Consider the following 23140-nt stretch of genomic DNA (forward strand, 5'->3'; position numbering starts at 1 on the left):
TTTCATTTGTTGATCAAAAGTGGGACAAAGGGCCAAAATGTAGGACTGTCCCGCACAATACGGGACATGTGGTCACCCTAGTGTGATGATGTCCTGCTGTGGTAACTCATCCCTCAGGGAGTGAGCAGTGCGGTTTTGCCAGGAATGAATGATTGATGAGGGTTTCCGTTTTGTTTGGCTGACACAGTTTGGGAGCCTGGATCCGAACAATACAGGACTGCTGAACCAGGAGGAGCGCTTCTCTGAGATCATCAAGGAGTATGAGCTGCAGTGCCGGGTAAGAGTGTGTGTGTGTTGGGCCTCCCGAGTGGCACAGTGGTCTAAGGCACTGCAACACAGTGCTAGCTGTGCCACTAGAGATTCTGGGTTTGAGTCCAGGCTCTGTTGTAGCCGGCCGCAACCGGGAGACCCATGGGGCGGTGCACAATTGGCCCAGCGTCATCCGGGTTAGGGGAGGGTTTGCCGGCAGGGATGTCCTTGTCCCATCGCGCACTAGCGACTCCTGTGGCGGGCCGGGCGCAGTGCACGCTGACACGGTCGCTGGGTGTACGGTGTTTCCTCCGACACATTGGTGCAGCTAGCTTCCGGGTTAAGGGGGCATTGTGTCAAGAAGCAGTGTGGCTTGGTTGGGTTGTGTTTCAGAGGACGCACGCCTCTCCCGAGTCCGTTTGGGAGTTGCAGCGATGAGACAAGACTGTAACTACCAATTGGATACCATGAAATTGGGGAGAAAAAGGGTGTGTAAAAAAAAAAAAGAAAGGCCGTGTGTGTTTAAAGAATCATGCCTTGCGTGGAACCACCAAGGGGACTCGACCTGGTTTACCTTTCACAATTTTCCAAAACATAGCGCAGTAATTAGTTATACACTGCATGCATAACATTAATGATTTATGGCAAACTATTTTTAAAGACTTTTTGTTTACTTGCCCGGACAGAGCCGAGACCTGTTTTGAGTGTGTGAATGACAATCCTCTTGATTTATCCAAACGCCTCCCATTTTGAGAAACTAGAAAGTGAAGGTGAGCGTGTGTTATTCTAGGTTCACAGAATTTGTGATGCAGTGTGGTTTGAATAGCATGTGTGTGGCAGTTAGTGAGGACATTGTGACTAATACTGCTCTAAACTGTATACTATTTCTGCTGTGCTTTGCTGTGTTTGTTATGTATGTTTTTCTGAAGTAATGCATGTTAAATGACACATCTGTGTCTCACAGGAGCTGCGGGACCGGAATGACGAGTTGAACTCTGAGGTGGAGATGTTAAAGAGTCAGGAGATGGGGAGGCGACCCAGACGGGCAAGAGACACGTCCACACACGCGTGGTCCAGCCGACGATCACTGACCACTGAATCTGACTCTGGTAAATCCCACTCATAGCCCTAAGCCATATACTGTGTTCACCCGATTTGTCCCTAGAATTGATATTCGTGCCCTGATTTAGAAAATATATTTATTTATTTAAACATACAGTATATGGGCCTTGTCCTTGGAGGACTGAAAGGCCCCTCCTATCTCTCTTCCCCACCCATGTATGCACATACACACCCTCTTTCACACACACCCTCTCATTTCTCCACTCAGTCCCACTCCAGTTACACTGACAGTTTCACTTTAGCCACTGACCTACTCTCTACAGTAATCTTGTCCATTGTGCTTCAGATGACCCTGAGATGAAAATAGGCGAATCTCCCATGGCTAGCAAAAAGCTACAAGTGGCCAATAAGAATGGTAAGAATTGGAAACATCAATCATTTTTTCCCCTCTCTGTAAAAACCTGTTGGGTTTGACTCGCCACCTTGGTGTTTTTATTTCTGTTCCTTCAGGCTTGGGTTGTCTGGAGAGTCTGCCAAGTCTGGTTGTGAGCATTGAGACAGAGATGGCCATGGAACAGTTTAAGGAGAGGCACAGCCAGGAGGTGCAGGACCTGAAGATTGAGTTAGAGACCAAGGTAGATGAGGCATTCTGATACGCACGCTCACACTAGGTTTTAATATTTTCAAGAAACGACACATTTTCCTTCCTGAGAAAATTGCAAGAAATTATGGGCTTCCCGGTGTTCCCGTTCAAACCGGAAGTGCTATTTAAAAGCTATAATACCAGCGAAAAAAAATGGACATGATTATACCACTATAAATGGAGAAATAGACACATGAATCTAACGGTTTCTTGTTGTATTTGTTGCAATTTAATCAACTCAGTTCTCTCAAAGTCACCACACTATTTAATTGATGTAGCCTAGTTAACATGACGCAATGTTGGCAAACAGGTCAAATATTATGAGGTTATTACAGTCTAGTGAAAATTACATTCATTTTAGCTTTCCTTTGACTGAAAGATGCAGCTTGGTCATTTTCTCTCCCCTTACAACTGTCTATCGGGGAAATTTGGGAAGGTTGTGGCTGTTTTAACTTCACCTATTGTGGTGATTTTGTCAGAGGGAACTTGCGAAAGTATTCACCCTCCTTGCCATTTTTCCTGTTTTGTTGCATTACAACCTGTAATTGAAATTGATTTTTATTTGGATTTCATGTAATGGACATACACAAAATAGGACAAATTGGTGAAGTGAAATGAAAAAAATTACTTGTTTCAGAAAATTAAAAAAAACGAAAAAGCGGTGCGTGCATATGTATTCACCCCCTTTGTTATGAAGCCCCTAAATAAGATCTGGTGCAGCCAATTACCTTCAGAAGTCACATAATTAGTTAGATTGTACACAGGTGGACTTTAAGGGTCACATGATCTGTCACATGATCTCAGTATATATACACCTGTTCTGAAAGGCCCAGAGTCTGCAACACCACTAAGCAAAGGGCACCACCAAGAAAGCGGCACCATGAAGACCAAGGAGTTCTCCAAACAGGTCAGAGACAAAGTTGTGGAGAAGTACAGATCAGGCTTGAGTTTTACAAAATATCAGAAACTTTGAACATCCCACGGAGCACCATTAAATCCATTATTCAAAAAATATGGCACCACAACAAACCTGCCAAGACTGGGCCGCCCACCAAAACACACAGACCAGGCATTAAGGAGGGCATTAATCAGAGAGGCAACAAAGAGACTAAAGATAACCCTGAAGGAGCTGCAAAGCTCCACAGCGGAGATTGGATTATCTGTCCATAGGATCACTTTAAGCTGTACACTCCACAGAGCTGGGCTTTATGGAAGAGTGGTCAGAAAAAAGCCATTGCTTAAAGAAAAAAATAAGCAAACACGTTTGGTGTTCGCCAAAAGGCATGTGGGAGACTCCCCAAACATATGGAAGAAGGTACTCTGGTCAGATGAGACTAAAATTTAGCTTTTTGGCCATCAAGGAAAATTCTATGTCTGGTGCAAACCAAACACTTCTCATCACCCTGAGAACACCATCCCCAAAGTGAAGCATGGTGGTGGAAGCATCATGTGCCTTGGAGATGTTTTTCATCAGCAGGGACTGGGAAACTGGTCAGAATTGAAGGAATGATGGATGGCGCTAAATACAAGGAAATTCTTGAAGGAAACCTGTTTGTCTTCCAGAGATTTGAGACTTGGACAGAGGTTCACTTTCCAGCAGGACAATGACCCTAAGCATACTGCTAAAGCAACACGTGAGTGGTTTAAGGGGAAACATTTAAATGTCTTGGAATGGCCTAATCAAATCCCAGACCTCAATCCAATTGAGGTCTGTACCTGCTGTACCCCAGCAGAACCCATCCAACTTAAAGGAGCTGGAGCAGTTTTGCCTAGAAGAATGGGCAATAATCCCAGTGGCTAGATGTGCCAAGCTTATAGAGACATACCCCAAGAGACCTGCAGCTGTAATTGCTGCAAAAGGTGGCTCTACAAAGTATTGACTTTGGTGGGGTGAATAGTTATGCACGCTCAAGTTTTCTGTTTTTTTTGTCTTATTTCTTTTGCATCTTCAAAGTGGCATGTTGTGTAAATCAAATGATCCAAACCCCCCCAAAAAAATCAATTTTAATTCCAGGTTGTAAGGCAACAAAATAGGAACAATGCCAAAGGGGGGGGGGGGGGGGGGGGGTGAATACTTTCGCAAGCCACTGTATCTGACTCTCCGCTTATTAAACAGATAAGCTGTAGCGAAGATTCAGCACCATGGGTAGCACTGCGGTTGATCAATTGTCCATGAATCTAAACTCGTCATGAATCATGACCATTCTAAGGTAGGCTATATTTTACATAAAAGGTAACGTTTACTTATTGCATTCATTATCATTCGTTAGCATTAAAATAAATGGTATGCCTATTTCTAGCAATAATGTAAATGATCATCAAAGTTTTGTTTTAAAATGTTTATTTAGTCACAGCATAAAATAAATTAAACGTGAGCCTTCTGGCTACACAAACATGGACTATAGGCTATAATATAATTAAATAAAGATCCACACATTATTATTTTCCATTATTACTTTTATTCCGGACAGGAAAAACAAAGATTTTCATAAAACTTGCTTCTTCAATACGAGTTCATTAAAAGACATCCGGTTCTCACATAATTTGTCAACATGAAAAACAGACTTGTTTTGAAACAGAGTAACTATAATTGTAGGAAGGACTAACTGTAATTGTAGCTGATAAATTCTCAAGTCCCAGCCAAACAAATGTAGAATAACATTCTACACACAAATTTAGGCTATAGGCAACGTAAAATAATGTGGTAGGCCTACCCTGCAGCTAACAAACAAACAAAATCATTTGCATAGGCTAGAGGCCGTACCTGTAACTATAATTTTCTCTGATGAAGTAGTCTCTCATAAAGCGCAGTGTATACATTCTTCCCAGATAGGCGTTTTTTGATCTTCGCCACAAATTGGCCACAGACTGAGAAGGCTCTCTTGGTCTCCACGGAGGTGGCCTGGATCGTGGCGAGCGCCTCAAACAGGTATTTTGACCTGTCTGTTTCCTCCTTAGAGAGGCTTTTCAGTAGGTCGGTTTTGCATTCGGCCTCGTTGGCAATCATTTTTGTAAAACTTTGCCCCACAGACAAAAATAAAAATGCAACAATTTCAAAGATTTTACTGAGTTAAGGTTCATATAAGGAAATCAGTCAATCAATCAGTCAATTGAAATAAATACATTAGGCCCTAATCTATGGATTTCATGACTGGGAATACAGATATGCATCTGATGGTCACAGATACTTACAACAACAAAAAGGTAGGGCGCGTGGATCAGAAAACCGTTCAGTATCTGGTGTGACCAGCATTTCTCTCATGCAGCGTGACACATCTCCTTCGCATAGAGTTGATCAGGCTGTTAATTGTGGCCTGTGGAATGTTGTCCCACTCCTCTTCAATGGCTGTGTGAAGTTGCTGGATATCGGTGGAAACTGAAACACACTGTCGTACACATCAATCCAGAGCATCCCAAACATGCTCAATGGGTGAAGTGTCTGGTGAATATGCAGGCCATGGAAGAACTGGGATGTTTTCAGCTTCCAGGAATTGTGTACAGATCCTTGCGGGACTGTGCATTATCATGCTGAAACATGAGGTCATGTGCAAACCCACAGTTTCATCAGCTGTCCGGGTGGCTGGTCTCAGACGATACCGCAGGTGAAGAAGCCGGATGTGGAGATCCTGAGCTGGCGTGGTTACACGTGTTCTGTGGTTGAGGCCGGTTGGACATACTGCCAAATTCTTTAAAACGATGTTAGAGGCGGCTTATGGTAGAGAAACATTAAATTCTCTGGAAACAGCTCTGGTGGTCATTCCTGCAGTCAGCGTGCTAATTGCATGCTCCCTCAAATCTTGAGACATCTGTGGCATTGTGTTGTGTGACTTCACATTTTGGTGGCCTTTTTTTGCCCCCAGCACAAGGTGCACCTGTGTAATGATCATGCTGTTCAATCAGCTTCTTGATATGCCACACCTGTCAGGTGGATTGATTAATTTGTCAAAGTAGAAATGCTCACTAACAGGGATGGAACAAAATTTGAGAGAAATCATCTTTTTGTGCGTATGGAACACTGGGATGTTTTATTTCAGCTCATGAACCATGGGTCCAACCCTTTACATGTTGCGTTTATATTTTTGCTCAGTGTAATAAAAGCAGATAGGCCAGCCAGTAGTGACTTTGTAAGTAAATACGGTAGGCTACAACAACACACCCTGAGTGTTGATTATTGATCATGCAGTTGGCAGAGCAGGCCGTATGATGACAGATTTAGACTTTGCATATAATTTAACATTTACATTTTATTTCACTCTGTTCATAGAAATAATTTCTTATTATTTACTGGTTTCTCACTATCATTTATCCCGGGGAAAAGATGGGTTTGGGCGGGAAATTACAGTAAAGCTCTGTAACCCGGTTCCCGCCATTAAACCCTAGCTCACACGTTTTTGTATTGTTTTGATTACCGTCTCCTATTTTTGTATGTGAAATTGAAAGGTCCAAAATTGTTGGTAATGTGAATGACACTAGATGTAAAGACTGAACTAACTTCAGTACATGGGAGGCCCATTTTTTTAATTCTGGGATAGCCCTGAACCTCATCATCATCCTCGCCTCACAGGTGAACTTCTACGAGCGCAGCCTGGAGCTGATGCGACGGAACATGGAGGTGGAGAGGAAGGACATCTCTTCGGGCTTCAAGGTGGAGATCAGTGAGCTGGAGGAGCAGAAGGCCCAGGCTGAGGAGCAGGTTAAGAGGCTAAGGGAGGCAGTGGAGAAGCTGCAGGCCGAGTTACAGAGCAGCTCCAGGGGCCAGAGAGGGCCAGGCTGGGGTGCTGACCAGGAGAGAAGGGCCCAGCGCGAACAGGCTGAGCTGGAGCAGAACTATGCCCGGGAGATCAGTAACCTGGTCCAGAGACTGACCTCTGAGAAAGACCAGCTAGAGGCTGAGCTGAAGCTCAAGATGGACCAAGATTTGCTGATCGTAAGGTGGGTGTGGCCAGACTATCCTCCTCCCCAGGGCTGTCTTCTGAAATTCAAACAAATTAATTTCAAGTTCACATTGTTGTGTAGGTTGACTCCTGGTTTCGCATTCAATTTAATTTGACATTTTTTGTGCCAACCGTAACTTTTGCATGAGTCCCTTTTAATTCCATAACATATACACTGGACTTACACAACAATGGTGTGTGAGCTGGGACTGGTGTACATCGTGTGTATGTATATACACTTAATGTACAAAACATTATGAACATTTTCTATTTTTTACTTAGCACTTTTTCTTTTCTTAACTTAAAGCATTGTTGGTTAAGGGCTTGTAGGTAAGCATTTCACTGTAAGGTCTACACCTGTTGTATTTGGCGCATGTGACAAATTTGATTTGACATACTGTAGACTGACCAGGTGAATCCAGGTGAATGGTATGATCCCCTATTGATGTCACTTGTTAAATCCACTTCAATCAGTGTAGATGAAGGGGAGGAGACAGGTTAAATTATTTTTAAGCCTTGAGACAATTGAGACATGGATTGTGTGTTTGCCATTCAGAGGATGATTGGGCAATACAAAACAGAAAGTACAATTGAACGGGGTATGGTTTTTGTGTCAAGTACAGAAACACTGCTGGGTTTTTCAAGCTCAACATTTTCCTGTGTGTATCAAGAATGGTCCACCACCCAAAGAACATTCAGCCAACTTGACACAACTGTGAGAAGCATTGGCGTCAACATGGGCCAGCATCCCTGTGGAATGGTTTTGACACCTTGTAGAGTCAATGCCCCAACAAATTGAAGCTGTTCTGAAGGCAAAAAGGGGGTGCAACTCAAGGTGTTCTTAATGTTTTTTCCACTCAGTGTATGCGCGTGTGTATATATACAGTACCAGTCAAACATTTGGACACACCTACTCATTCAAGGGTTTTTCTTTATTGTTACTATTTTCTACATTGTAGAATAATAATGAAGTAATAATACAATGAAATAATACATATGGAATCATGATAAAAAAAAGTGTTAAACAAATCAAAATATATTTTATATTTGAGATTCTTCAAAGTACCCACCCTTTGTCTTGATGAAAGCTGTGTAGAAAAATAAAGAAAATCCCTGGAATGAGTAGGCGTGTCCAAACTTTTGACTGGTATTGTATATGTGTGTGTATATACAGTACCAGTCAAAATTGTGGACACACCTACTCATTCCAGGTTTTTTATTTAGACTTTCTACATTGTAGAATAATAGGGAAGACATCAAAACTATGAAATAACACAAATGGAATCATGTAGTAACCAAAAAAAGTCTAATTTTATAATTGAGATTCTTCTAAGTAGCCACCCTTTGCCTTGATGACAGCTTTGCACACTCTTGGCATTCTCTCAACCAGCTTCATGAGGTAGTCACCTGGAACGCATTGCAATTAACAGGTGTGCCTTCTTAAAAGTTAATTTGTGGAATTTCTTTCCTTCTTAATGCGTTTGAACCAATCAGTTGTGCTGTGACAAGGTAGGGGTGGTATAGAGAAGATAGCCCTATTTGGTAAAAGACGAAGTCCATATTATGGCAAGAACAGTCCATCATTACTTTAAGACATAAAAGTCAGTCGATCCGGAACATTTTAAGAACTTTGAACGTTTCTTCAAGTGCAGTCGCAAAAACCATGAAGCGCTATGATGAAACTGGCTCTAATGAGGACTGACCCAGAGTTACCTCTGCTGCAGAGGATACATTCATTAGAGTTACCAGAAATTGCAGCCCAAATAAATGCTTCACAGAGTTCAAGTAACAGACACATCTCAACATCAACAGTTCAGAGGAGACTGCGTGAATCAGGCCTTCATGGTCAAATTACTGCAAAGAAACCATTACTAAAGGACACCAATAATAAGAAGAGACTTATTGGGCCAAGAAACATGAGCAATGGACATTAAACCAGTGGAAATCTGTCCTTTTGGTCTGATGAGTCCAAATTGGAGATTTTTGGTTCCAACCGCCGTGTCTTTGTGAGACGCAGAGTAGGTGAACGGATGATCTCCACATGTGTGGCTCCCAACATGAAGCATGGAGGTGTGATGGTGTGGGGGTGCTTTGCTGGTGACACTGTCAGTGATTTATTTAGAATTCAAGGCCCACTTAACCAGCATGGCTACCACCACATTCTGCAGCGATACGCCATCCCATCTGGTTTGCACTTAGTGGGACTATCATTTGTTTTTCAATAGGACAATGACCCAACACACCTCCAGGCTGTGTAAGGGCTATTTGACCAAGAAGGAGAGTTGTTGGAGTGCTGCATCAGATGACCTGGCCTCCACAATCACCTGACCTCAACCCAATTGAGATGGTTTGGGATGAGTTGGACCGCAGAGTGAAGGAAAACCCGCCAACAACTGCTCAGCATATGTGGGAACTCCTTCAAGATTGTTGGACAAGCATTCCAGGTGAAGCTGGTTGAGAGAATGCCAAGAGTGCAAAGCTGTCATCAAGGCAAAGGGTGTCTATTTGAAGAATCTCAAATGTAAAATATATTTTGATTTGTTTAACACTTTTTTTTGGTTACTACATGATTCCATATGTTTTATTTCATAGTTTTGATGTCTTCACTATTATTCTACAATGTAGAAAATAGTTTTTAAAAAATTGAATGCGTAGGTGTCCAAACTTTTCACTGGTACTGTATATGTGTATGTATCTGTCTCTGTGTGCCTTGGTGAACAGTGTGTCTGCTATGTAATCAGGGAAGAGGCAGAGCAGCAGGTGTCTCAGATGAAGACTCAGCAAGGCGAGGCCCAGCGCAGCTTCATGCACCAGCTACGCTGTGAGCGCCTGCGGCTGGAACTGGAGCAGGAGAGGCACAGGGAGAGACTCCACAGTACAGAGAGGGCGGTTGAGGAGCAGGCCAGGATCTGCAGCCGGTCCGCTGTGGAGAGGAAGAGGCTGGAGGAAGGGCACCAGGAGGAAGTCCGGCAGCTGAAAGAGCACATAGCCAGTCTGCAGGAGCAGGCAGATCTGACCTCTGATAGGGAGAAGTCACTTATACAGCACTGTCAGTTAGAGGTGAAACTAGAGCACTATCAAACACAGTGCAGTCAGTTAGAGGCTGAACTGGAAGAGACTTGCGATCGGTGCAGTCAACTAGAGGCCAAACTGGAAGTGGTTTGTGCCCAGCTAGAGGAACGCACTGTGTGTCTGGAGTCTGAGGCTTTGACTGAGCGTCTGACCTCTGAACAGCATGATGTAGAGGAGGAACTGGGGTTGGTGAGGGATAGAGAGCGAGAGATCCTTAGTGAGGTGGCTCAGCTAAGAGAGGAGCTGCATAGTCTACGGTCTGAATATATGACACTTCTTCAGGACAAGGAAATGATGGCGGAGAACTGTAGCAGTTTGTCCAGCGCCTTTGTACAACAGCAAGCTCAGCTGAGGGCCAAAGAGGAAGACACAGATACCCTGAGGGGGGAGTTGGAGAGGGCACGGGAGGCTCTGAGAAATGAAGTTGAACGATGCTCAAGGCAGACTGCTGAGCTGGACTCCCAGAAGACGGACAGAGCGAAGCTGATGGAGGAGCTGAGAAAACACAGAACAACTGTTGACTGTCTACAGTCAGATCTTGACTGTGTCACTGAGGAGTTAAACCAGCGGAAGAGGGCAGAGAAGAGTCTACAGGAAGCCTTGAGGCTGGAACAAACCCAGGTCATGGAGCTCCAATCCACCCTGGACCTGGAGAGGGAAGAGACGGGCTCTCTGAGCCAGGAGAACACCCACTACATCCGCCTGGCAGACCAACTCTCCAACCAGATCGTAGAAATGGAAACGGAATCATCCAAACTCCGAGACCACATCCACCAGCTGAAAGCCCAACTGGGCGAAATGTCCAACCTGGTTTCTGATCTCAGGACCCAGCTAGAGGCCAAATCCACAGAGGTAGACCACCTTGAATCAGATATAAAGCAGACTACAGGTCTGGTAGAGATGGCGGAAGCCCTGCCCAATAAGCACTATAGGGAAGAGGAGCTGCTGGAGACCAAGGAGAGAGAGCTGTGCTCCCTCAGAGGAAAGGTTGGCAGCAGCACCACCGTCCAGCTACAGCAGGCCCTGCTGTCCTCTCAGGCAGAGGTCCACAGGTTGGAGGAGGCCTTTGAGTGGGAGAAGGGCAGGATGAAGGAGCAGCTTGTGGAGATGGAGAATCTGGTCATGGCTCTGGAGATGGTGATGGACCCTACCAGTCCACACAGGTTTGTGACGTGCAGGCCTGTTGCCGGAAATCAAACCAAACCAACCTTCAAATGACTAACCTCCACCTGCCTTGATTCCAATGTGTTTCTGCCGCAAACATGGTGGCTGAAATTTGAATGACTAATAACAACCGATCTGCTCTCATCTGAAAGAGATCCTCACCTTTTCTCCTCACAAACCTTCTCCAAGTCTTTAACCTTCTCTACACCTTAGCAGGCTGTGTGACAACATCAAACTTTTGACATTTGAATTGTCTGGAATGCATTAACAATTTTCTCTCTCTAATTGCATGATTTTCACCTAGGTGCATGATATTAGATTTAATTTGTCTGAATAACAGTATTTATATAATTTTATGTTTGTTTGTCTAAACCAGTGTCCATTTTACTTTCGCCACATAAGTGCATTAATTTCACCCAGAGTTTCATCAGGAACTCAAATGTTTGCTTCAAATTATAAATGCCTCCATAAAATCAATCCCCAGATAAATATTATGTTTAAATATCTTCCAGATTAAAATGCCTTTGAGGGAAAACTCCTATGTAAACTATTTCAACTCTAGTTCTCAGTTAGATGAGGTCAACTGTGAGAACAGTGCTCTGAAGGACAGACTGGCCATGTTACAGCAGGATGTCCAGAGAATGGAGGAAGAGATCATCAAGAAGAAGTAAGCTGATCCGTCAGTAATGTGTTGCTGTGAGATAATGCTAAATTCAGATATGGTTTACAAATGTCTGTTAGAGAAGGGGTTGTTATTTAAGCTGTATTCGGTCTTGACAGCTATTAATCATTCCTTTCCGTCTTTGATTTCACCAGAAAGAAACTGGACGAAGTGGAGCAGGAACATGAGAAGAACAGGGAGAAGCAGGAGAGACTTCACAAAGATGTTTGTTTTCAATCGTTTTCCATTTCACTATAATCACCCTGCATAGTTCAGCTGACCCTTTTAGCCTGATAGATTTTAATAGCCTACATTTGGTCATTGGACACATGATCATTCTCTCAATCACCCGAGGCCACTGCATAGTGATGAGCAATCCCAGTCTGATAAACCTTTCATCCATCCCCTTACCTCTCAGAACGCCAAGTACCAGGAAGAGGTGCTGGACCTGAGAGCCCGCAACCTGCAGCTGAGTGGCGAGAACGCTGAGCTTAGCTCCCGTCTCCGTGCCGACCAGGGGGCGGTCCAGATGCTGACAGAGAGGCTGGCGCAGGTGTCCCGGGAGCAGGAGGAGGGGGCGGCCACAGCCAGGCAGCTCCAGGAGACCTACACCCAGCAGGAGAGGGAGAGACTCCACCTGGAGAAAGAACTCCACACCGTCAAGGAAAAGGTGTGTGTATATATAGGGGACTTTTGGGACATTTGTGGTAGAGTTCTCCATTGTCTAGATACTATGTTTTGGTCTATAGGAAATTAAAGTGTGTGAGAATTTTCTTAGTCAGTATTTTTAATGAATGGTCCTCATTTATGTATCTTAATTCTTAAATGTCTTGTTTGCTCTTAGCTCCAGTGTTTGTCAGAGGTGGAATCCTCACTGACCAGCCTGACACTGAAGCACCAATGGCTGGAGCAGGATAAGGAGAGGCTGCTGAGGGAGGTGGAGGAGAGGACCCAGAAGGTGAGAGAAGGATGTACTTGGCTATTGCAACTCCGTTGGGGGGAATTGACATCTTCCAAGTCTTTCCTCTGACTGAATATGTATGAATTATGATGTTATTGTTTTCAGGTTGAGAAGCTTCAAGAGTCTCTTCTCTCTGTGGGCTCCCAGATGGAGCTGCTTCGCTCCCAGCTCCAGGCAGTGGATCAGGAGAAGACTGGCCAGACCCAGGAAGTAGCCAACCAGCAGAGGATGATACAGGATGCCCAGGACAAGGTAGGTGACATACTAACGACGAAAACAATATAAATGTCTGCTCACTGCTTGCTGGTCCTGAATGTGATCTTTAATGAAGCGTTGTGATACATTAGCACTTTGACTGACTTCATTGTTGTCTGCTGATCATCAGGTAAAGGAGCTGGAAGCCAGCATGGGCAGGCTAAGCAGGGAGAAGGAGCAGCTGCGTCTGGCCCAGAAACAACATGAGGAGGAGGCCACTATGGCCCTACAAAAGGAGTGCCAGAGCCTGCGCCTCCAAAACCAAGAGCTGCTCCACAGGGTAGAGCTACGTTACTTTCTCTTAAAGCCATAGCCACGGGATGTAGGGGTGCTGGAGGTGCTGCAGCACCCCCTTGTAAATTGGAATCTTTTTTGCATTGAACTAAAATATAAACGCAACATTCAAAAATGTCTCAGATTTTTACTGAGTTACAGTTCATATAAGGAAATCAGTAAATTGAAATGAAGGAATTAGGCCCAAATCTATGGATTTCACATGACTGGGAATAGAGAGGCCATGTCTAGCTAACTACTGTAGCTAACTAGCCAGCTAATCTCTGTAGCTAGCCAGCAAGCTAGAAAGCAACGCTAAAGGGATGGCAAATGGGAAAGCATAAAAATGTTTTTTTCTAAATATTAGCTTGCTGGCTAGCATTTATGAAGCCTGGAAACACGTTCCTCACACACTTGGAACGTATTTCCTCCAATTGTATAACGAGAAGGTGCCTCAGTCCCAAAAAATATGTTTTCTGGAGACTTGTGGGAGGAGTGCTGATAACGTCGCCCACTGTATGGCTTTCGGTAGCCTGATCTCATCCAGACTGAATAGAAATTTGCACACAATGCATCCCTGACCACCACCTGAAGTGGTCAGCCAGATCTGAACCCAATTAGACCACAAAGCGACTAGACCCGTCTTTTCAATGCTATCTTATTCTGATAGCAGAAGTCGCATTTAATTGTCAAATGTAGACACGAAGAGATATGCATCTGTTGGCCACAGATACCTTAAAAAAATATGGGGCATGAATCAGAAAACCAATGGCTGTGTGAAATTGCTAGTTATTGGCGGAAACTGGAACACGCTACCGTACACATCGATCCAGAGCATCCCAAACAGCTCAATGGGTGACATGTCTGGCGAGTATGCAGGCCATGGAAGAATTGGGACATTTTGAGCTTCCAGGAATTGTGTATAGATCCTTGCGACATGGTGCCGTGCATTATCATGCTAAAACATGAGGTGATGGCGGTGGATGAATGGTATGACAATAGACCTCAGGATCTCATCACGGTATCTCTGTGCATTCAAACAGCCATCGATAAAATGCAATTCTGTTCACCACATTGACATCAGGAAACCGCTCACCCACACGACGCTATACACGCTTTCTGCCATATGCCCAGTACAGTTGAAACCGGGATTCATCCGTGAAGAGCACACTTCTCCAGCTTGCCAGTGGCCATCGAAGTTGAGCATTTGCCCACTGAAGTCGGTTACGACGCCGAACTGCTGTCAGGTCAAGACCCTAGTGAAGACAACGAGCACGTGGATGAGCTTCCCTGAGACGGTGTCAGACAGTTTGTGCAGCAATTCTTCAGTTGTGCAAACCCAGTTTCATCAGCTGTTCGGGTAGCTGGTCTCAGACAATCCCACAGGTGAAGAAGCCGGATGTGGAGGTCCTGGGCTGGCGTGGTTCCACGTGGTCTGCGGTTGTGAGGCCGGTTGGACGTACTGTCAAATTCTCTAAAACAACGTTGGAGGCAGCTTATGGTAAAGAAATGAACATTCTCTGGCAACAGCTCTGGTGGACATTCCTGCAGTCAGCATTCCAATTGCACACTCCCTCAAAACTTGAGACATCTGTGGCATTGTGTTGTGTGACAAAACTGCATATTTTAGGAGTGGCCTTTTATTGTCCCCAGTACAAGTGTGTAATGATCATGCTGTTTTTTTTATTTTTTATATATTTTATTTTTGCATTTTCCAATTTAAGAACATTCAAAACAAAAGTGAAAAAATATTAGACTGCAATAGGACAAAGTGACAGTAACAGACAAGCCTAAAAAAAAGAATAATAATAATTGAATATACAATAAATAAGTCATAATGTAAAATAATAATGAGACATTGGATCAAAAGAAACTGAAGAGAACATCTGAAACCACAAGAGGTGACAGAGCCAGTGCACCCAATACAGAGACTCTTCACAAAACAAAGGAATTGTACACAAATAAAAAAAATACATCTTTACATGACAAAAATAATTGAGGATGACAAAGCAGCCGTAGGCTACATATTATATATTACGTGTGAAACATTATATAAGGGTTATATAGAGATTCAATCAATGTGATGTGAGGGGAGGGGAGATTCTCCATATTGTCAATAAAAGGTTTCCAGATTCTGTAAAATGTCTCTAACTTATTCCTCAAGCAGTAAGTGATTTTCTCCAGTGGGATACAACTATTAACTTCCGATAGCCACATTGCAACTGGCAGGGGGGAATCCGATTTCCATTTCAAGGCAATACATTTCTTGGCAATCGCTAGCAATATTTCTGTTAGCTTTATAGTATGGCTTTGCCTAAGATTGGAGTTAGTAAAGTTACCCAGTAGACAGACCTCCGGGTCTAAAGGGAATGCAACCCCGTGAATTGAGGATATGGTATCGCATACCCCCTGCCAGAAACCGTGTAGTTTTGAACACTGCCAAGTGGAATGGAGGAATGTTCCTTCATCTGAGCCACATCTAAAACATAGGGAGGAGATATCAGGGTTGAACTTGTGCAGTCTAGATGGGGTGATATAGAGCTGATGAAGGAAATTAAACTGGATCAGTCTGTAACTGGAGTTCAATGTGGATGTAACACCATCCCTGCATAGGTCACTCCATAGACCCTCATCAAGATCAATACCCAGATCTTTTTCCCATCTAAGTCGGGGTTTATCTAGCTCAGGCAGTGTTAGTCCTGACATAAGAGCATCGCAAACACGGGAAATGGTCTTGAACAGTGGTTGGTCTGCGTGGCGGAGTTGTTCAATAGGTGACATATGATCATGCAGTTTAATCAACTTCTTGATAATCCATCCACCTGACAGTTGTGGCATATCTTGGCAAAGGAGAAATGTTCACGAATAGGGATGTAAACCAATTTGTGGACAAAATTTGAACTTTTTTTGTGCATATGGAACATTTCTGGGATCTTTTATTTCAGCTCATCAAACATGAAAACAACCATGTTGTGTTTTATATTTTTGTTCAGTAGTATTTCTTGTTTGTACATAAATAAATCAAATTCTAAATACTACACCAGATACAATAATTTAGCCATAGAGGATAAATAGCTAGCTTCTTTAAAAAAATAGCTGTGGTGGATTGTTTTTAAGCATAAATGCAGTGCATAGCCTAGGCAACTACAGCCTGCAACTTGGGCAGTGCGTGGCAAATTTTCTTTACTTTTATTTAACCTGGCAAGTCGGTTATGAACAAATTCTTATTTACAATGACGGCCAAACCCGGACGACGCTGGCCCAATTGTGCGCCACCCTATGGGACTCCCAATCATGGCCGGTTGTGATACAGCCTGAATGCAAACCAGGGTGTCGGTAGTGACACCTCTAGCACTGAGATGTAGTGCCTTAGACCGCTGCGCCACTCGGGAGCCCAATATCAGCGGATTGTTTTGTTGCGGCTATCAGTGAACAGCAGCTAAAATTGGCCTTCTTTTTTAAAATACAATCACCGGAAATCAAATATCTACTGCTAAAAAGAGAAGACTAATCTGCCAAATGACGTAGAATTCCATGAAAATAGGCCCACATTTTTTCAGACCTCTTCAAATAATTAACCCCTTGGGCTGATCCTTGAATGTGCGCTCTGTTGAGTTAAATCTTACTGTTAGTCTGCAAATGTGGTCATTGATGCTCGCATGCAATGCTTTATTATAAAGGTGAATTATTTTTGAAGTGGTTGTTGTGCTTTGTTTCCTTCGGGTGTATCAGCTGCAGGGCCAGGATGTGGAGGTACAGAGTCTGACCGAGGAGTGCCTGACTCTAAAGAACAAACAGACACAGCTGGATACTGCCAGGGCAGAGGCACAGGATCAGGTGACTAACTCAAACATTTTGGTCAAATAATTGATAAATGTAATTTTGCTGAGGCAGCACATCTCTAAACTGAAAGCAGGCTTGCCAATTGAAACTCAAATTGAGCAACTAACACCATGGTCCAAATTTGCACTAATCCAGGCTTGCAGAAGTTCATTTCATGAACATTTCCAAACTCCATTCCTATGCCCTATTGAGTCTATCATCGTGTTTGAGGGGATCAGTTTGAGCAAGAATAGTTTGGGGTGCTAGGCTATTGGTGGATCACTGTACAGTCTGACTAGAATGTAGTTGATCCTCAAACACACACTGTTTTATGGTGCAGGCACTGATGGTGGACACAGCCTTGACACTGGCCCAGGCCCAGCATGTCCGGGAGCTGCAGCAGTTGAGAGAGCAGGCAGGATTGGAGTCCAGGGAGCAGCTGGCATACTTTCAAGCCCAGCTGGCAGATGAGAAGCGCAGGGGGCAGAAGCTGCAGCAGACCCTCCGCACACAGGCCCAGCAAGCCAGCACCCAGATAGGCCTGCAGCAGGTAGTGTACTGCGCTACAGGATGCACCCAATCCAGCCACTGGTTACAGTTCAATAGGCATGATTTGCACCCTTTAACAATTCTCAGAGGAATCAACCGTAGTTTAACACAGAACTAAAAGTGATTAATAAATGTACAGTTGAAGTCGGAAGTTTACATACACTTAGGTTGGAATCATTAAAACTCGTTTTTCAACCACTCCACACACTCCACTTAACAAACTATAGTTTTGGCAAGTTGGTTAGAACATCTACTTTGTGCATGACACAAGTAATTTTTCCAACAATTGTTTACAGACCAGATTATTTCACTTATATCTCACTGTATCACAATTCCAGTGGGTCAGAAGTTTACATACACTAAGTTGACTGTTGCTTTAAAAAGCTTGGAAAATTCCAGAAAATTATGTCATGGCTTTAGAAGCTTCTGATAGGCTAATTTACATAATTTGAGTCAATTGGAGGTGTACCTGTGGATGTATTTCAAGGCCTACCTTCAAACTCAGTGCCTATTTGCTTGACATCATGGGAAGATCAAAAGAAACCAGCCAAGACCTCAGGAAAACAATTGTGGACCTCCACAAGTCTGGTTCATCCTTGGGAGCAATTTCCAAACGCCTGAAGGTACCAGGTTAATCTGTACAAACAATAGTACGCAAGTATAAACACCATGGGACCACGCAGCTGTCATACCGCTCAGGAAGGAGACGCGTTCTGTCTCCTAGAGATGAATGTACTTTGGTGTGAAAAGTGCAAATCAATCCCAGAACAACAGCAAAGGACCTTGTGAAGATGCTGGAGGGAACAGGTACAAAAGTATCTATATCCACAGTAAAATGAGTCCTATATCGACATAACCTGAAAGGCTGCTCAGCAAGGAAGAAGCCACTGCTCCAAAACCGCCATAAAAAAGCCAGACTACGGTTTGCAACTGCACATGGGGACAAAGATCGTACTTTTTGGAGAAATGTCCTCTGGTCTGATGAAACAAAAATAGAACTGTTTGGCCATAATGACCATCGTTATGTTTGGAGGAAAAAGGGGGAGGCTTGCAAGCCGAAGAACACCATCCCAACCGTGAAGCACGGGGGTGGCAGCATCATGTTGTGGGGGTGCTTTGCTGCAGGAGGGACTGATGCACTTCACAATATAGATGGCATCATGAGGAAAGAAAATTATGTGGATATATTGAAGCAACATCTCAAGACATCAGTCAGGAAGTTAAAGCTTGGTCGCAAATGGGTCTTCCAAATGGACAATGACCCCAAGCATACTTCCAAAGTTGTGGCTAAATGGCTTAAGGACAACAAAGTCAAGGTATTGGAGTGGCCATCACAAAGCCCTGACCTCAATCCTATAGAAAATGTGTGGGCAGTACTGTAAGTGTGTGCGAGCAAGGAGGTCTACAAACCGGACTCAGTTGCACACGCTCTGTCAGGAGGAATAAGCCAAAATTCCCCGAACTTGTGGGAAGCTTGTGGAAGGCTACCCAAAAACGTTTGACCCAAGTTAAACAATTTAAAGGAAATGCTACCAAATACTAATTGAGTGTATGTAAACTTCTGACCCACTGGGAATGTGATGAAAGAAATAAAAGCTGAAATAAATAATTCTCTCTCTTATTATTCTCACATTTCACATTCTTAAAATAAGGTGGTGATCCTAACTGACCTAAGACAGGGAATTTTTCCTAGGATTAAATGTCAGGAATTGTGAAAAAACGGAGTTTAAATGTTTTTGGCTAAGGCGTTTGTAAACTTCCGACTTCAACTGTATATGATGTTGACGTGCTGTAAATGCTGGCTCTCCGTTGGTGCTCAGGAGCAATATGAGAAGGTGATGGGGAACATGCAGGAGAGGATGGAGGGGGTGGAGACCAAGCTGAGGAGTGTGCGCAAGCTGCTGCAGGAGAAGGTCAACCAGCTGAAGGAGCAGGTCAGTTTACCATTCATACGAGACAAACGGCAGAGAAACATGCCCTGAAAATCTGACTGTATTTCATTGTCCCTGTCCCACCCACAGCTGGCGAAGAATGCCAAGTCGGACATCATGCTGAAGGACCTGTATGTGGAGAACTCCCAGCTGATGAAGGCACTGCAGGTCACTGAGCAGCGACAGAAGAGTGCTGAGAAAAATAACTTTGTCTTAGAGGAGAAGATTACAGCCCTCAACAAGCTCATTCGTAAGATCACTCCTGCCTCCCTCTCTGCGTAGCAGTTCCCTGCTACTCAGAACAACGCTACTCCCCAAAAGACATTGACAACTGTGAAAGACCTCTTAAGTTTCCTTCCCTTAACCTTAGTATTGGATGACCATCCCAATGAAACATTGATGCTTAATGTGGCAGGTGGTCCACAATGATTCTGTAAGATCCATAACAAAATGACTGTGTAACAACTCTCTCTTGGGATGGTGGGTTTGATTGCACACAATTAGCACAAGTTATTTGGGTAAGTGGAACAGCACAAGTCTTAAGTGTTTTCAGCCACCAGGGTATTATGCATATATTTTTATTGAGGTTAACGCAAGACTCATTTTTTGTCAAGGTCAATCAAAGTTCACATGAAGTATTTTATTCTGTCTCTGCAGAGGCAGGCAGTCCGTTAGGTTACAGACTATCCTCCAGCATCATGCTGTGTTGGTAGGTCTGAGAGTCCGTTAGATGTATAATGGGACCAATGGTATAACATTCCAGTTTGATCATCAAACACACTCAAGGTACTGAACTTAAAGTTAAGTCTGTCAGACTGTATGAGATGAATGGTACTGTATGCGAAAGGCTGAATCCTAATTTAATCACAAAATGAATCAAAGAAAGGGTTTAGCAACTTTTAATGAAGTGTTCTTTGTGGTATTTTAAATTACCAACCAAAAGCACAGTATTTACAAATGTAAAGTTTTGATACACATCTGCACAATTTTCAATCCTGACGCACTGCTGTACAGTCAAACCTTTTAATTCCTAAACTATTTGAGTACTAAAAAAGATTGTTGCAACAATGTATTGTCAATCGAACAATGTATGTAGGTAATTATTGTAAAAACACTAACATGCAGGCTGTGGATTTGTTATGCACTACACAATCACTCCACAATTAAAGTAAAACAAACTGTCCAAGTAATAAATCACCTACAGCTAAGTATATTTGGAATTAATTATTGTTTTAAAGAACTTTTTCAAAATAGCATCACCTTATGCATTGTCTCACTTAAAAGGATAATCCTCTGCTGAAAAAAAAAAGGGTAATATAGTTCTGGCATTTGATTCAAGACATGATGTGCTCCAAGACCCCCTGGCGAATCAACTGCTCACACTTCCACCGTGGCAGGAAGTGCTGCGGAGACAGAAGAGTGGAGTTTGAGAGTGACTCATGTTCAATTCTTTACACAATATGCATGTAGAGTGATGGTTTTCACATAGAGTACTTTTTTTATACCTGACTGTTTTTCTTCAGAAGAATGATGGTCCCGTCGTCTATTTCAAACTCGCCATGATCTTTTAAACAGCGCACCTATGGAGAGAAATACATTGTGAGAAACAAACTAAATGGCAAGAGGGTAAAATCAATAGAACATGACCAATATGTAAAAATATCTAAATGAAGACCAAAGGAAGGAGCACCTAATAGTCAAGGGTCTATGTGCTACAGTTTGAATTAGTTGATACAGTTGATGACTAACAGCACAAGTGGCCCCTACCAACATTCACTTAGTCTCTGGTCAGGTCCTTGCGGGCGTGCAGTTCCCTTGTGTATCTTACCTCAATGTACAAACTCTTTGGAGGCTTCATGTCCTGTGTTATGTCAAGTCCTTCCTCTCCTCCAAGGGACCTCATGAAGGTAGCCAATGACTTCTTGTACTGGTTAAACCATTCCAACTATTCAAAATGAAACATTACATTTTAAGAGTCAGATGCCATCACCCTGCCATCTTCTGTCCAATTTGTTTCTTGCCTTTGAAAGAAAGAAACATACCTCTTCTGCACACATGTGGAAGCGGATGTTTGTGGGCAACACACTTCCGTACTCCCACCTCAAAGTCCGAATGCGGAGGAGCCTGTCATAGCTGAGGAGAGGAAATTAGCAATGATGTTGTCCTATCCTAATAAACTATGATATGGTCAGTGTAACGGTCAACAAAAACATTAGTAGTGATGATGAGCTCAAAATCAACTCACAGGTAGGCAGCGATGCAACGTTGGTTTCTCAGCAGACAGCAGTGACGGAACTTGATGGTTGGAATCAGCTCACTTTTCCCCTCAGACTTGGCTTCATTGCTTTGAAGTGTGTGATATAAAACATTTGTTAAAACCCATAAGGTAATTATTTCAGAAATCAATGGGAAAGAGACACATTCAAATATAAGAGAATGTCAATGTGTGACAATGTTTGTCTTAACTCACACATCACTTTGATTCTGCTCATATAATGCTTTCATCTCCTCCAGCACCTGACGAATACCATCTTCCTGCAAAGTGCAGAGAGCATATATGCAAAGGTGTCAGTTAGTGAGCAGTAATAGAAGTCAAATGACTATGTAGTCAGTGGCATTATAACCAAGTTGCTAACTATCAAACTGATCTAAACGTCTTCACTTTGTATTCATAATCTGGCTAGGTTGATATTAGCTCTCAAGAACCCCAAGTCAGAAGAGCAGTGCAAGGAGTAGGGCTGCACCATATGGGCAAATCATTTAATTGCGATTTGTTTTTCACCAAATATTGCGATTGAGATTTTACTTGCGATTTAGATCAAAACACTGTACTGTTGGAATCATATAAATGAAAGTAGTATTCAAATTATATGCTTGGTGTTGTTTGGCATGACAGCTAATGAAAAGGCCAGGTGCAGTAGACGTTGTTTTGACAGAATAGGAACGAAGTGTTGGTCAGAGTTTACCAGGGGACCCTTATTACATTAGAATTTTACATTCATGGCGTAAAAAAAAGCAGCTTCTTGCACATTTCCATATAGCAATTTCGATGAAATTGCGATTAATTGTGCAGCCCTAAGAAGGTTGATATAGCTAAGCCATTAATAGTATATGTGGCAGTTGGGTGTACTAGGTATCACGTGTCTAGACAGTGTTGACTCCTGCATCGCTAGAGTAAACTAACAATCTAACTAGTTAGCTATTCCATCTGCACTAATGGCTACAAATCCAGTATATCTTTATAACCTGCTGAATGTGCCACTTACATTGAATGCAGGCAGTTGACCATCGCCCATCCGGTGAAGTTCTCTGATTATTTCGATTGCCTTTTCACAAAACATCTCTCTTGGTAAATGTTGTTAGAAATTAATAGGATACCGTATATCAAGCTAGACTGAACAGTAGACTAAACCTTACACTTGCATCAAATGAGTGATTATCCTTTAATTATTTCACCGTATCTAGAATGATGTGAAGAGTTGCTGACGGACAGCATCTGAGTTTTCGCGGCAAAATGCTTTGTTATGATCGCATAAGCGGAAACTATGGGTACCGATGAAAGAC

General features: G+C 43.1%; 2 protein-coding genes across 3 annotated transcripts in view; one reads left to right on the forward strand and one right to left on the reverse strand.

Moving 5' to 3' along the window:
* Positions 1-20784, forward strand: part of LOC115193878 (ninein-like protein) — a 55045-nt gene extending 34261 nt beyond the window's left edge. The window contains exons 13-28 of one of the 2 annotated variants that reach the window (XM_029752995.1): positions 188-277; positions 1214-1358; positions 1658-1726; positions 1822-1946; positions 6519-6886; positions 9630-11123; positions 11687-11791; positions 11941-12010; positions 12204-12455; positions 12630-12743; positions 12852-12998; positions 13132-13281; positions 17007-17111; positions 17437-17646; positions 19466-19579; positions 19667-20784. In XM_029752995.1, coding sequence (XP_029608855.1) covers positions 188-277; positions 1214-1358; positions 1658-1726; positions 1822-1946; positions 6519-6886; positions 9630-11123; positions 11687-11791; positions 11941-12010; positions 12204-12455; positions 12630-12743; positions 12852-12998; positions 13132-13281; positions 17007-17111; positions 17437-17646; positions 19466-19579; positions 19667-19858 — 3750 coding nt within the window. In that variant the 3' untranslated portion in view covers positions 19859-20784. The remainder of the gene's footprint in view (positions 1-187; positions 278-1213; positions 1359-1657; positions 1727-1821; positions 1947-6518; positions 6887-9629; positions 11124-11686; positions 11792-11940; positions 12011-12203; positions 12456-12629; positions 12744-12851; positions 12999-13131; positions 13282-17006; positions 17112-17436; positions 17647-19465; positions 19580-19666) is intronic. The other variant, XM_029752996.1, reaches the window with a different exon arrangement.
* gins1 (GINS complex subunit 1 (Psf1 homolog)) lies at positions 20461-23113 on the reverse strand. Its single transcript, XM_029753002.1, has 7 exons — positions 22843-23113; positions 22047-22111; positions 21822-21920; positions 21619-21709; positions 21405-21521; positions 21082-21156; positions 20461-20979 (listed from the first exon to the last, which is right to left on the reverse strand). The coding sequence occupies exons 1-7, from the start codon at positions 22915-22917 to the stop codon at positions 20911-20913; spliced, it is 591 nt and encodes a 196-aa protein (XP_029608862.1). The 5' UTR covers positions 22918-23113; the 3' UTR covers positions 20461-20910.
* Between the last annotated feature and the right edge of the window lie 27 nt (positions 23114-23140).

The sequence above is a fragment of the Salmo trutta genome, chromosome 5 (genome assembly GCF_901001165.1).
Source record: "Salmo trutta chromosome 5, fSalTru1.1, whole genome shotgun sequence".
Lineage (NCBI taxonomy): Eukaryota > Metazoa > Chordata > Actinopteri > Salmoniformes > Salmonidae > Salmo > Salmo trutta.

What these genes read in the sequence shown, in the direction of transcription:
- gins1 (XM_029753002.1), bottom strand. Translation starts at nt 22,917, where the DNA reads ATGTTTTGTGAAAAGGCAATCGAAATAATCAGAGAACTTCACCGGATG. An exon ending in CGTTGCATCGCTGCCTACCT is followed by an intron (nt 21,710 to 21,821) that starts GTGAGTTGATTT and finishes TCCTCTCCTCAG; the next exon opens with CTATGACAGGCTCCTCCGCA. An exon ending in TTCTGAAGAAAAACAGTCAG is followed by an intron (nt 20,980 to 21,081) that starts GTATAAAAAAAG and finishes CTGTCTCCGCAG; the next exon opens with CACTTCCTGCCACGGTGGAA.